This window comes from Acartia tonsa, chromosome 14 (assembly GCF_053477335.1).
Source record: "Acartia tonsa isolate MP-2025a chromosome 14, ASM5347733v1, whole genome shotgun sequence".
Lineage (NCBI taxonomy): Eukaryota > Metazoa > Arthropoda > Copepoda > Calanoida > Acartiidae > Acartia > Acartia tonsa.
In genome coordinates this window covers 11,404,641-11,419,582 of record NC_137273.1, presented here as the reverse complement: position 1 = coordinate 11,419,582, position 14,942 = coordinate 11,404,641, and the positions used below count along the sequence as shown (strand labels likewise).

Genomic DNA, 14,942 nt, shown 5'->3' with positions numbered 1-14,942 from the left:
TGAAATTTATACTTTACTCTAATAAAGGGACCAATTACATAAATAATTTGGCTATATAATCAGTATATACATTATTATACTGTAATTAATTTGATAAGTAAATTTAAGAATGGCGTTTCTAAAAATTATATTGATAATATTTGAAACCCTGATAGTTCACTTAGGTTTTATAGATTATTTAACATATTAGCATATAATAATATTAGATGTTTTAAACAATGAGAGAAATACTTGATATAATTAGGAGTTCAAAAGCAAATAGGATAAAAAATAGAATAAAAATATATACTTGTTTAATGGCAAAACCATATAAAAAAAGAATTTTGCATAAAGAATGTTTTTTAAAAATATATTTTTATTCTAAAATCCAAGCACTGTGCATGTCCAATTACTTTGAGTAAGTCTAATTATGTTTAACAATGCTTATAACAAAAAACTAAAAAGAATAAGGCAATCTTTTTAGCTAAATTTTAAAATTTCTATGAGTAAATTTAACTAGCATCACAAAGGAGATTATATATTTATCATGATAATTGGGATTCAAGCATCTAGTCCTTAGCATGAATATGATTCTAAGATTTTTTTATATGTTTGGACAAACATTTGAGGCTCAATTTCTTTTCTGATGCTTTTCTGATTCCCACAAGCTATAATTATGCACTAATAGCAAATTAAATATAACAAATCTTACACATGCTTTAATATGAAAAACTTCAGCTTACTTAACACAGTACACAATTAACTTAGTGTCACATAAATATTCTCACATGTATGTTACGTATTGTATTATTGTTATTGCATGACTTTTGCAACAAAGACAAGGAGCTGTCTAGCTGGATCGAAGATAAAACAGAAATAAAATTTCTCCTATACCCAGGCCTTACACTCCCACCCACATATATTGTTCACGAAAATGTTTGTGAGACACTGAGCATTCTCTTTTTTAAGTTGGCCTGGCTAGACACCCCATGGTGTCCTGCCACACCAAACCATATTTTTTATAGAGTACCTGCACAATGTTTCATATGTATATAAGTTCTATTCTATCTTTAATGATAACGATTAGGAAACATTTGGTAGGTTCTTCTTAGTATTAATATTTGGTTTGGCTGGACACTTACTAGTCGTCTTTGTAGCGTGTCTGGCGAAACCCTAATGGACCGCATGTATTCCAGTCTGTCTGGAGGCGAACTCTTTGAGAGGATCACCGCTGAGGGCTACACCATGTCTGAGGCTGAAGTTATCAACTACATGCGCCAGATCTGTGAAGGTGTGAAGCATATGCATGAGAGAAACATCATCCATCTAGGTAAAATAAATTTAATAATTTTTAAACAAACATTTGATTATTATTCTAAGGGTATAGAGTTTTAAGGGTAACAACAATGTCAATCAGTTTTTACAGTTTTAAAAGTAAACCTTTTCTATAATTAGAGCTGTGTTGTTTGTCTATATCAGATAACTTTGATATTTTTGGGTATATTAGAATTGCCCTATCAAATTTTAACTTTAAATGAAAATATCTGAAATTAACACAGTTTTGAAAGAGTATAAACCCTGAAATCTTCACCAAAACTTATGTAAGTTCACTGTAAACTTGTTGATTTTTTTTTCATAAATTATGTGTAGAAGCTTATTATGCCTAATAAAAAATTAACTCATAGAATACAAATAACCATAGGAAAGCATACATTATACCATTGTTCAATTACAATACATACTGATATCATTGGTCATTTGTGTTGTATAACATAATTTTTTATTTGGCACTAAAAGCTGCTTCAAAATATGTTATGTTCATAGGATAATTTACACTGAATAATAAATTTAGCTTTTCTATATCAAGTCTAAAAATGTAAACATATAATTTTTATAATGCACTAAGCCGCACTTATTATTTTTGATAAAGAATGAAAAAATTGGGGGGGGAATTTTTCCTATGCCTTACTGTTGCACCAGGGCCCTAACCCTGAATGGTCAATACCTGCGGTGCCCAAACACTATATTGCTACCAATTACCCATTATAACTTAACCTAATTTGACCTAAAGTAATAAACAAATTTAACCCCACCTTTTATTATTTAAATGAATTGGTTTTTTGTAGTTTTTGTCAGTGCTTGATAGTCACTTTTAGGGAATACACAAATAAACTTCACTTTTAATATAATGTTACTTTTAATTTAGCTTAATATTAAGTAAGATTATAAACATTAATTATTTCTACTTCCTTATCAGATATCAAGCCTGAGAATGTTATGTGTACAACAAGCAAGAGCACAAGTGTCAAAATTATTGACTTTGGTCTGGCCACCAAGCTTGACCCCAATGAGCTTGTCAAGATCTCTACTGGCACAGCTGAATTTGCTGCACCTGAAATTGTAGAAAGAGAAGCTGTTGGTTTCTACACTGACATGTGGGCCATTGGTGTCCTGGCTTATGTTCTCTTGTCTGGCCTTTCACCATTTGCTGGAGCTAGCGACATTGACACTCTCAAGAATGTCAAGGCTTGTGACTGGTCATTTGATGAAGAAGCATTCAAGAATGTTTCTGAAGAAGGTAGAGATTTCATCCGCAAGCTTCTTGTCAAGAAGAAAGAAAAGCGTCTTACTGCTCATGAGTGCTTGATGCATCCTTGGTTGACTGGTGATCATTCTCACAAGACTCTGGAGATTGCCAGAAACAGATTCTTTGCCATCAGAGAAAAGATAAGACAGAAGTATGCCAACTGGAACGACTTTGTCCTGCCCATGGGTAGAATGTCTGAGTTCAGCTCATTGAGAAAGCTCCAGATGGAGAAATACAGAATGCAAGAGGTTCTGATTGATAGGAAGTGTGCTGCTCCCAGATTTGTTATCAAGCCTCAGTCTACCTTCACTATGGAGGGCCAGAGTGCCAGGTTTACCTGCAGAATCATCTCACTGTCCAGCTGCTCTGTAACATGGTATCACAACAATGTTGAGCTGAGACAATCTGTCAAGTACATGAAGAGATACGTTGGTGATGATTACACATTTATCATCAACAGATGCAAGGTAAACAATTTTCTGTTTATAAGAAAATAGATTAGCAAATTTAATTTTTTTTGTTATTAGTTTTTCTAAAATTGAATTTAAAATTAAAATTTAATAATCTGTAGGTTGAGGATAGAGGCGAGTTCATCATCCATGCAGAAAACCATTATGGAGTCACTGAGGAGCCTGTCTTCCTGAATGTCCAACCTGTTCCCAAGGATCTACCCAGATATGAACCTGAACCTCTGCCAGTAAGAAAGAGGGAGGTTAGCTCCTATAAGCTTTATAAGGAAGAGAAGGAAAGTGCTCCTATGTTCAGCTTCCACCTCAGACCCAGGTAAATCATTATAAATTTCAATTGGAATTATATTAAGCTGATTAGTTTATCTAATTGTCTGTTATACCTAAATAAAATAACTATTATCTTACTATACAAAAAAATTCATAAGCTCTTCTTTATTCACATTTTTCAAAGTATTGTTCTTATTCAGTAGTTTATTCTTGTAATATATACAATTCCCTTTCATCTCAAAAATTCAAAAATAAAGTAATAAAATCAATAACAAACTTGTGTTTGATCAGAGTGATGCAAGAGGGCGCCACTTGCAAGCTGTTGTGTTGCTGCACTGGTTATCCTCATCCAGCCATCAAGTGGTACAAGTCTGGCAAGGAACTGGATTCATCCCTGTTCCCCATCACTCATACAGGTAAACCTATTTTTTCATTTTTTCAACCAGTAAAATCATTATTTCTAATCTGGTTTATAACCTTTGTTATTAATTCATTTTTAATATTATATAGTAGTAATTTATTGCAAAAAAAGAAAGTTAGACATTTATCATTTTTTTTATAAAATGTAATTATTGTGAGCTTGACATCAGAATGGTATTTGACAATGAAAACCACAAACCAATTGGCAGTTGCAAATTCTCCATAATTTCAACTAAATTTAATTTACGTAGTTCTAAAAATAATATTATGTATTGTAAAATTCATAAAATTAATACAGGCTTAACCTCAATATAACATGTGATTTCTTATTCATGATTAATGTTTTCAGATGGTGTGATAACTATTGAGATTATTAACTGCCAGCCATCTGACAGTGGAAAGTACAAGTGTGTTGCAACAAACAACCTTGGCTCTGACTCTACAGATTGTGTTGTCATTGTTGAAGGTAAGAAATTCAGGAAAGAGTTATATCAAATTTAGTTGCCCTCCCCCCAACCCCCCAAAAAAGAAACTATTAATTGTCTTCCAAAGTATTAGATATTGATGAAGTATTGAAATTTTCTTCTTTATTACCCATAGATATGAAGAAATTCCACCTAACTTTTAAAATACACTTTATGTGATATAAGATACAAAATTTCAAAAGTATTAGTTTTGTATCTTGTCAATATTTTGTTTTTAGGCAATAGCATGTCTGAGGAGCAAAAGCACATGTCAGACTCCATTCTTTATTCAGGTAAGATAAAATAAGTTGTTTTAGAGGAGAAAAATTTTAAAAATTATTTAAAAGTCTGTCAATCTTGATATTTAAAAAGTTTACTGTATCATATAAAATGGATGGCCTTTTTGTTTTTATTAATCAATATTGAAAGACTTTACTGCCACCAAATGGCGTATTTGTTTATAAATTTTAGTTACTTCATATTTCTCCTATCCTTTCCTATATCTATTAGCCATCTATTGTGTGGTAAAAATTTTGTTTATCATTATATAAGTTTTATATTTCTTAAGAAAGGGATAATAATATTTTTTTAATTAATTGCCTTCTATTATCTGTTTATGTGTAAATACTGAATGTTTATCTTTAGTGCATGGTAGAACTATTTTTATTATTATTTGAAGGGGTGTATATTTCTTATGTTTATCTCTTACTTAATCATAAGACATGATCCTCAATAATTAGTTAAAATCATTTCTAATAAAGATAAATCCTTTAATGTATTTGTAATTGTCATATTTTTAAATTCCACATTGGTACACACCTCTCTGTGAAGTGCAACAAGCAGAAAAGCTTGATTATTTACACTTTGCAGTTTAGATAAAATCATTTTGATAATTCCTATCCCAACATCCCAAAGAAATTGACCCTTTGATGTGATTAAGTCTTTTTAAAGATGACTTAAGACTTGAATATTAACAGAGGTGTATAATAATTTTAAAATTCTTAGATGTGTAGCATCAATTTCTTTCCTTTATTTCCTTTCACTACCTGGTTTTTCCTTTACTATGCATCTAATGACATATACACCCCTGGGTAAGGGAAATATTTTTCAAAAAGGAGATATTATACACCCCTGTGTAAACAAAAAATAGATCATACAAAGGGTTGATGACTGAACAAACTATTTCCCTTTAGATCACCGTTATCTGAGTAAAGTTTCAAATGGACCTGCTCTATAATTACATTAAATTTCAATGAGTAAGTTGACAACCGCTTGATTGAGCAGCGGGAATTAAAGAGAATTAGCATAAAATATAGCTGTATTACAATTTTTTAAATATTTCATTTGTACAATATCTTTTTTTCAAAACCTAATTGGCTAAATTTCTTTAATTCCTATAATTAGCCCGAAATCTTCAAAGAAAAATAAGCCAGTCCAATAAAAAAATGGGTCACTCAAAGATTTGATTTATTGGCCTGATCTTATTTTTTAGCAGATAGCTTTTCATATATGTATATTACTTTTTTCTTTAGCTTCTCTAATGTTTTTTATTAGAATGAGACAAAAATGCTTGTTTTAACAAAGATAGCAAAATGTTTAAAAGTTTAGCTTTAAAACAAATTCATATTAAAAATGTTTTCAAATTAAGATATTTAAATTTCTAAATATTTCTATCCCCACAAAGTTTATGTTTTAGTGACCCTTTACAAGACAAAGGGTCATAACTTTTTTTATTATTTTAATATTGAAATCAAAACAAGACAATGATTTCAAGTTTTTAGTTTATGTTTAATATGTTAATAATATTTCCAGTAAAATTTTTTTAATTAAATTGAACAGGATGTTGTATTTAGGCTTCTCCTGTTTTATCATCAGTTTGTTATACAGGGTGTTACAAAAATAATGATTAATGCAACCTACTTGCTATTGACACAAATAATTCATAATATTTTATATATTCTCTTCATTTGCTTATACAAGAAAAAACCATCTTGAAGGTAGCTTCATTTAATGTTATTTTTTAGAAGTATGACCTTGTAATTTGGTCTTAATCCAGTAATAATCAAAAAATAAACTTCTTAGACAGAACAAAATTCTAAAGCTAGAAATCAATAAAAACTCAAAAATATTTTTCCCTGAATCAATGAAGAAAAATTAATATTCAAATGTAAATTTCTGTTAACGGTAATTAGGTTTAGTACTAGCAATACTATGTTCCATTAAAAAACACCCTGTAGGTTATTGTATTTATTGTTCTTATAGTCTTTAAAATTGTTTTCAAAATTACAAAACTGCTACATTATAGTTTAGTCTATTTATTTCAGTATTTAGTTATATTTTTTTCTCTTATTATAATCAAAAGCTTTACAGAAAAAGCTGGATTTTTTTATTAAATTATTATTGAATTTTACATTTGATTTTAATTCTATCTAATATACTTTCATATTATGTGCCTTTAAAAGCTCAAGTGTTAATTTCTTTGATTTTACATTTTTTGTCTAAATGAACATAAAAATTTGATTATTGTATAGAAATAGATTTTTATCAAACAAATAGAAAAATGTTAAATTCAAGGGTAGGTAAGTATTGCTGATACATTTGTGTTATTACGAATTTTAAAAATCCTCTATACATTGAATTTTAAAAAAATCAACGAAACCTTAAAAATTTCTATGTTCAGATCGCCGCTTCAACGACCCAACTGGAAATCGTGTGGTTCACGCTCCCACAGTTAGAATAGCTCCTAATACCAACGGTGTAAATGCTGAAGACGTGGCTGACGCCCTGTCATCTGGTGCTAAGGCCAAAAAGAAGGCTTATAGAAGGTATTAATTTAGATTTTGTGTCTGATATATTCAAACATAACACTTATTATTAATCAGTTGATTTATTAGGTCTATCTTTTCATCAAAATATATTCACCCTTTTAGCCTCTAATAGATTTATCTTTTTATTGAATGACCAATACATCTATTTACGCTATTTTTAAAATGCTCATAACTAAAAATATACATACTTATATCTTTTTAACTAGCATTTTAAGGTATGCATATGCAAAACATTTATTGTTTCAGTAATTACAAGCTTAAATATTTGAATTCTACAAAAAAAAATGTTTATCTAACGTAATGAAAAAATATGTCTCTCTCTAGATCTGACTCAACAAACTCTGTTGGTGGGGGAAGATCACGTGGTCACACAAAAGAACTGGCCCTACCCCCTGATGATTCTCTCATGTGCCCACCCTCATTCTTGACTGGTAGGTTTTAATATTTTCACAGAATTTTTTTTATTCCATTTTTATGTGTCTGGTATCTTGGTTCACAAATTTCTTTTTGCAAGCTAAAATTAATCATTTTTGAGAAATTTATTAATGTTTTAATAATAAAGTAAAAGAATATAGGGGGCATAAATCATATGTAACTATGCCGACAGAGTGGGGACCTTGTCCAAATTATGTATTGGGTCTTTGAAATCAGCCAAAGGCGTCTCGGAAATAAAAACAGCAAAGTCCCTACAAGAGAACTTAAAGCAATTTGCTAACAAACGAAAAGGTTAGGTATACACCACTTGGGCCAGGTAGTCGTCTGGATTATGCATATTTACTTATAAATGTATTGTTTAAATGCAATTGTTTAGGAAAAAAATATTTCTTTTTTTATTGGTGTAAATCTTTAACAAAATGGTTAAATTTGTGACACATTGACATAAACAAAGTGTTTGACTATTATTTTCACTCTTTTTCTCTTAGGTTTGAAACCAACTCTGGAGATTAAGGATGGCAGCAGGATGGAGTTGTCCGTCCAGGTTAAAGGAGATCCAGACCCACAGGTGAGCCATTCAGTTTTTCCATATAACGTACGACATGAGCCATGAAAATGGTTGCACTAGATTATGTGCTTTCTATAAGTAAGGCTAGAAAGTCTTGACATAAGAAGGCTCAACTACAATTTTTTTGACAAAAGTTGTACAATCAGAGGGCTGGTTGGCTTTAGATTCTATATCATTTGTAACCTTTGCAATACCCCTCAAACAATGAACATCGAGACTTTAGACCACAAGAAACAACCAATATAGCTGATGTAAAATAACTTGCTGGCAATTTCCAGGTTGAAAAATCCTCTAAATTAAATATTTCAATTACAGGTAACCTGGACTAAGGACGGTAAATCTATCAGCTCATCCGAGATTATGGAGGTCAAATATAAGAATGGAACAGCTACGGTTCTTATCAATGAGGTAAGCGAAAATAAGAGATATATATAAGAAGAAAGATAGTTAGATAGATAAATATTTAGATACCTAGATAATTATATAGATTGTTAGATAGATAAAGATAGAATAGATACATTGATAGGTACTAAATACAAATCTAAATATAGATAGAAATATAAACATATACAGAGATGGATAGATACACTGTTGAACAGATAAATGAATTAAGACCTAACAAATAAAACAGTCAGACAGTTAATGAAAAGCTGATCGGATAAGTGATGAATTATTAGATTTATAGAAAACCAGTTTATAAGAAAGATTTTGGAATATCTAGTAAATGTTTTTTTTATAAAATTGTAGGTTTTCCCTGAAGATGCGGGAAGGTACACTTGTAGAGCCACAAACACCAAGGGAAGCGTAGAGACATCCTCAAAGGTCGTCATCCTTCCCATGGAAAAGAAAGTTACCAACGGAGCCGCCGGCTTGTCTAATGGAATAGGTAAATTTTCAGTTTTAATTAAAACTATCAAGAAATGTTTAACAGTTAAAATTCATTTCTGAATCCAAGCAAACATTCTATTCTTATGTATTGAATTGTATTGTGCCTAATTATCATTAGAATCATATTTCAAAGGATCCTCCAAGCACCCCAAGGTGATGGACCACATCAAGTCTCAGATTGTTGAGGACGGGGACAAGGTGGTGTTGACCGCTAAGATTGGCGGCACTGACAAGTTTGATGTTGTCTGGCTGCATAATGAGAAGGAGATCAAACCAAGCAAGGTATTAATAGATTTATTTAATTGTATAGTGATAGATGAGTAGAAGGATCAAATAATAGATTGATAAAATGATGTATCAAAGAAAAGATATGAAGATGAATTAAAGTAGATTAGAAAGCAAGTTTTGCTTAATAGATGGTTAAAAAGTAGATAGAAATCTAACTACTAAAGAGGTTATCACAAAATTTATGAGCTTACAGATACAGACAGATACAGTATTATGAAGTACCTTTTTGGATGGGTTGATTGCCATGATATTATATATATTAGATTTAGACAACTTATTTTCATTGTTTTAGGACTTTGAATACAAAGTATCTGGCAACCAGTACAGCCTGATCATCCTGGAGGTATTCCCTGAAGACAGAGGCACTTACACCTGTGAGGCATTCAATGATTCAGGAGAGTGCTATTCCTCTGCCAGCCTGGAGGTCAATATTCCTGGAGAACCTGTTCTTAACCCAGTGTAAGTTTTTTTTCCTTTAGCAAAAAAGATAAAATATTGTAGTAAATTGATAAGAATGGTTAGTAACTATCCTTAAGTTTCATATTATTGCAATTTATTAGAGATATAATTTATTAACATTTAGGTTTAAGAAGTTCCCCAGCTCCCTGACAGTTGACAAGGGTGGTTCAGCATCATTTGAGGCTGAGTTGGACAGTGCCCCTACCACCATCGCCTGGATGAAGGATGGAAAAGAGATGAAAGAACAAAGCATGAAATACAGGTTGGAAACTATTTACGAATAGAAAAAAGTGTAAATTATGGTATTGGTAAGCAAGAAATGCTTTTTGGGATAAGCTATGTTTATAATGTATTCTTCAGCATAAGATTACAGACTTACATTTCTTACTGAAAGTCCCTCATTATTACCTAAGGCTCTCCTGAGTATGTCAGGTGTCCTGTATTGTTGAAAACATTCCTAGCATTTTTGTGGGTGGACAGGACATGAACTATTTAGTATTTACCCATGAAACTGTAATCATGCAATAGCACTACACCCTCTCTGAACCCTCTACAATGTTCTTTAATCCTCTTGAAATAATGAATGTAACTTTACATTTCTAATTGGATCTTAGATTAAAACCTTTAAAGATAGGTTGATAGCTAGCTAGAATTGTTACAAAAATGTGTTATAAATAAAAGATATAAGTATCTTATGACAAACTAATAAACTTATACTTTTATAGAATGCGAAACCAGGGTGGAAAGATAGGACTGGACATTCTGGAATGTAGCCAGGCGGATGCTGGACAGTATGCACTCATCACCACTAACAACAAGGGAGAAGCTAAAGCTGCCTTCAGTCTCAATGTTTTCTAAGTCATCATACACCTCATATAGAGCTATTAAACAAGTAACAGTATCACAAACAAAAATGAAAATAACTTTCTAAAAAACTTTAATGAAGTTTGAACCACATGATTTTCAAGCAAAGAAAATGGATTATGATATTGCTAAATGGATTTGATTAATGAAACAATTTATTGATAAATATGATGAATGAAAATTGCAAGAATTAATATTTTGAACAAGCCTATTGGAATGGAATTGAATATAAATGAATAAATTATATTTATGAACTAAAAAAAAGTGAAAAAGTTAACAAACTGTTAAAAATAAATGTTTATCTAACTAAATAATAATAACTATATTAAAAACAATACACTTATAATATATATAAAATATAAATTAGTGAAGAGAGAGTGTAAGTTTTAGCACCAAGGCATTCCACTAATTTGGATAAAAATGCTCAATATATAATCCTGCATCGATCTTGTTAATTCCTGCCCCCTAAACTTGACAACACTCCAAAAAATGCCTGACTTATGAACATGCCACATAGCCTTAATCAACATCTTCAAAATTCCCTCATCTTGAATATCACTGTCTTAAATATTATGCTTTATAAATGCATAAATCTCCTGGTGGTTGCTTAATATTATAAAACTATATAATCAATGTACTTGTCTAATTAAATTAAAACTGTAACAAAACGCATATATCAAATATTGTAACTGTTGAGACATTTAAAAGTTTTTATGCACCCCAAAAATTTTTTTGGTGAAGCTTTTAAGTCTTTCAACAAAAATTTGTAAAAAAAAGGAGAGCTATCATTTATTCTTTTAGTATTTAATTTTTAATGTTATAATATAATTTCTTTTTGGTCAAATAAATTTTCTTAAAATTTAACATCAAAACCGCAATGAAAACCAAAATATTTTAATTTTATTTACTTGATCAATTAGAAATTATTGTTAAAGTTTATGTTGATTTGTGAAAAAATATTTTTTGTTTATATTATTATTTTATTTGTGTTAGGATCTTTTTTATATATATCCTAATATAGTATGAGAATGATTGTATGATTGTGTGTAAGAATGTATATTGAATGAAAGATTGTAAAATGATGAAGCGACAATTTTTTGGAAATACAGCAATTTTACATTTTTAAAATGAAGCATTTCTTTATTATTTTTATTTTTATATTCTATTATTAGTTCACTAGCGGCTGCGCCCCTAGCATCTAGGGGATCTATATTAAAAGGGATATGGAAGGGCATATTCAGACTTATTTATAAAAAAAAAAATAAGCCTAAACCATCCCAGGACTTATAAGAAGCCTCACTGTAGAGGATGACCATATAGGTTCAGCCTTTAGCGAGATCCTTCACTACAGACATAAAAAAGATTACTACTTTATATATAGGATGGTTGTTTAACAAAGACAATTTTGTCTATATGTGGTGCATCAAAAAAGTAAGTCAAGGTGGTAGCTTTGACATGGTAAGATAAAGATAGTAAAGAATGACAACATCCATAAGTAGCGAAGCACAGATATATACAACCATTTAGCAAGATATCAAGTAAAGTCATAGACTGACAAAGTAGAGTTGGCAGTCATAAGAATATTTGCAAAAAGCTAACTTTAGACTTATTCAAGTGATTGGGCTCCACTGTAAAAATGACTCTAATATCTGCACAAGCAGAAAGATGGACAAACAATCACATACACCCTACAAAATTATTCCAAAAGTATACATCACAGAATAACGGAAATGATAGTGTTTATACTGGATGCGCACAGGTGATATGAATTGCTACAAAATTTCTTAGCTTTATAAATAATAAAAGTCAAGATAATCACGTTTTCTTTAAAAAAATAACAATCAAATGAAAGTCTTAAAATTCAGCCTTATATCTTAAATAGGACCCAAGAAACCCAAGAAAATTAGAATAAAAGGAAAGCATAGTTATGATTTACAAATGTATTATAATTCAATTAAAATACATTAAATAAAAATCCTTTGCACAATGAAAATTAGATTAGTAATCAACATCATAATAACTGAATCTATTTGAATTATAATAATTTTTCTTTTTTTCTTTGTTATCATATTTAGAATCATCTTTTTCTTTATATTTGTTGCCTCCATTCTTACTATTCTCTAATAAAGTACAAAGTTTGCATGTGTGGGCACAATTTTCCATTACCCAGTCCCTGTTATTCCAACAATCTCCTTTCAGCATCATATCATGGCATTCATTGCTTTTGTCAGTACATGTGTTCACATTGGGTTGTCTTTCCTCATCATTTATTTGGGGATACCCCTAAAATAACAATAGTACAGCATTTTACAGTAAAATAATTGTTTTAGCATTTCTAGACCTTAATACTTGGTGTATTTTGAAAAGTAGCAGTTGTCCTTGTTCTCTTTACATATTCACACCACAATATATGAAAATTGTTAATTTTACATCATTTAACAAAGATTTTCAAAGCCAAAATTTTAGAAAAATAACTGAGGAAAAGTAACTTTATACAAAAAATGATTTTTCAAGTGTGAAATGATATATTTCTTTTAAAATTCCAACTTTTATATCAAATGTTTCCATTTTCTTCACTAAAAGGCATTTTGGAAACACGAACTTATTAAAACAGTGACATTTAGCAATATCGAGTTTCCTGAGCACATTTTCCAAACTTTGGGTTAAAAATCTCCAATTTTAATCAATATAAAAAATATTTTTTTATATATATTCTTGTGTGGAAATGTAAAGAGAACAAGTGCATATGCACCTTTTAAAAGAAACAAGGGCTCAAATCCCATCAATATACTTTTTTATGGGTCATGCTGTATATACAGCATCATTACCTTGCACTGGTATAAAGTATTGATCTGTCTGATATCATAATTTGACAGATATTTTCTATTACCCAAATTTGGACATGTATTTGGATAACCAGGGTCTTGTTTAATCACTATTGTTGGCTCTCCATTGGAGCTAAATGTGGATCAAGTTGAATACACAAAAGTAAATATTAATTCTATAAACCTGAAGTTATTTTACAGTGGTTCTTTGAATAATCAGGAATAGCTAATACCAAATAATGTTAAGGTAGCATACATCAAGAGAAATGCGAGTAAACTAGAAAGTTTTAGCTCGTGAACATGCTTTGTGAGCTTCCTATTAGTTATTAGACAAGGCTATGTAGGACTTATTATTCTATAAATGTTATAATCCTTGCTCTGTGCTTAGTTGTTTGGCAGGAAGCAGGCTTGACAAATACAAAAAAATATCTAAAATCATGTATAAAACTTGATTCCTGAATGCATTGCTATCATAGTGCATTATAGAACATGTATCATATGGAGCGCTTTGTGTCTGCCCCTCCTGCTTGGCAAAATTGTTCTCGTGGTTGGGCATAATGTTATCTTCATTAATTTTTATATGGTAGTCCCTGTCTGGTCTGGATTGTTCATGCCAAAAGCCAAGAGTGTGGAGCAACTCATGCATGATAGTTCCTAAATTTTAGTAAACAAGATATAAAAGCAGTAAATTCATGATAGGTGTTTGATAAGTTAGCTACTTAGTAGACCTTGAAGTCTAGTTTAAAAGTTGTGTAAGGGTTTAGGTTAGTCTTTTTGAAACAATTAGATTATTTACCAACTTCCCAGCAGCCATCAGTGAGTACAAAATTTTGTTCCCTAGCTTGGTATCCAACACTAGACGAACATTCAGTTTGGCCATTAAAGTTGGTTGTGATTTTCACATGTCCACCAGTAGTAGGTTTCTCCCATTTGAACCTTAAATATAAATCAATTATTCTTAATTAGTACCAGAGGATTGGCCTCCCATTGCATATTTGTTTTATTTAAAATTAAGTGGGAGAATCAAGGGCTAGTAACTATATTGTATAACCTTTTAGAAACAATAATAAGCTTCCCAGAAAAGCTGACTGCTCTAGCTTTCAGAGTTCTTTCAAGACATATCTAAACTAACACACTTTAATTTGTATAAAAAAAAAATTGATGAGCAGACAGTAGAACAACATTAGTTATGGAGTGGCTGTGATACTAAAAACTTTTACTTAACACAGGACACATCCTCTATTCTCTGTATCGCTTGCTTGATAAGGTCTATTTTGTCTTGTGCAAATCCAGCATTCTCGTCCACAGTCACATAAACAACACCATTAAGCCATTTTTGTTGATCCACAACCACATACTTATTCTCATAAGATTTTCTCTGAGATGGAGTCAGTATGATGTCCCCTTCAAAGTTATCAGGGTTTTCCATTCCCAAAATTCTATCTTCATCGCCTGGTTTTTTCCTCTAAAGTAAAAGATTTGAAGTTTAAGGTATAAGTTGTTGGAATGAGATACAACCATGAAATTCAGTAACATTTTTAGAACTTTCCAAGTGTCTTGTATTGGATTCATAAATCAACTTTAAACCTGCATTCCAAAG

General features: G+C 30.7%; 2 protein-coding genes across 5 annotated transcripts in view; one reads left to right on the top strand and one right to left on the bottom strand.

Moving 5' to 3' along the window:
* The window catches only part of bt (projectin protein bent), a 28,476-nt gene extending 16,831 nt beyond the window's left edge, over positions 1-11,645 (top strand). The window contains exons 4-18 of one of the 4 annotated variants that reach the window (XM_080147463.1): positions 1,137-1,309; positions 2,237-3,033; positions 3,138-3,349; positions 3,595-3,719; positions 4,073-4,189; positions 4,427-4,480; positions 6,868-7,012; positions 7,340-7,446; positions 7,939-8,018; positions 8,334-8,426; positions 8,766-8,904; positions 9,040-9,188; positions 9,487-9,653; positions 9,778-9,915; positions 10,379-11,645. In XM_080147463.1, coding sequence (XP_080003589.1) covers positions 1,137-1,309; positions 2,237-3,033; positions 3,138-3,349; positions 3,595-3,719; positions 4,073-4,189; positions 4,427-4,480; positions 6,868-7,012; positions 7,340-7,446; positions 7,939-8,018; positions 8,334-8,426; positions 8,766-8,904; positions 9,040-9,188; positions 9,487-9,653; positions 9,778-9,915; positions 10,379-10,511 — 2,629 coding nt within the window. In that variant the 3' untranslated portion in view covers positions 10,512-11,645. Of the gene's footprint in view, positions 1-1,136; positions 1,310-2,236; positions 3,034-3,137; positions 3,350-3,594; positions 3,720-4,072; positions 4,190-4,426; positions 4,481-5,380; positions 5,444-6,867; positions 7,013-7,339; positions 7,447-7,938; positions 8,019-8,333; positions 8,427-8,765; positions 8,905-9,039; positions 9,189-9,486; positions 9,654-9,777; positions 9,916-10,378 lie in introns of those variants that run through there. The other 3 variants (XM_080147462.1, XM_080147465.1, XM_080147464.1) reach the window with 3 other exon arrangements.
* Positions 11,646-12,442: 797 nt separating this feature from the next.
* Positions 12,443-14,835, bottom strand: LOC145305725 (astacin-like metalloprotease toxin 2). The gene is made up of 5 exons (XM_080147460.1): positions 14,563-14,835; positions 14,139-14,278; positions 13,800-13,996; positions 13,346-13,477; positions 12,443-12,800 (listed from the first exon to the last, which is right to left on the bottom strand). The coding sequence occupies exons 1-5, from the start codon at positions 14,769-14,771 to the stop codon at positions 12,516-12,518; spliced, it is 963 nt and encodes a 320-aa protein (XP_080003586.1). The 5' UTR covers positions 14,772-14,835; the 3' UTR covers positions 12,443-12,515.
* Positions 14,836-14,942: the final 107 nt, after the last annotated feature.

Coding starts and splice junctions, on each gene's coding strand:
- LOC145305725 (XM_080147460.1), bottom strand. CDS start 14,771: ATGGAAAACCCTGATAACTTTGAAGGGGACATCATACTGACTCCATCT. Junction 14,279..14,562: donor GAGGATGTGTCCTGTGTTAA/GTAAAAGTTTTT, acceptor TTTATATTTAAG/GTTCAAATGGGAGAAACCTA. Junction 13,478..13,799: donor ACTATGATAGCAATGCATTC/AGGAATCAAGTT, acceptor TGATCCACATTT/AGCTCCAATGGAGAGCCAAC.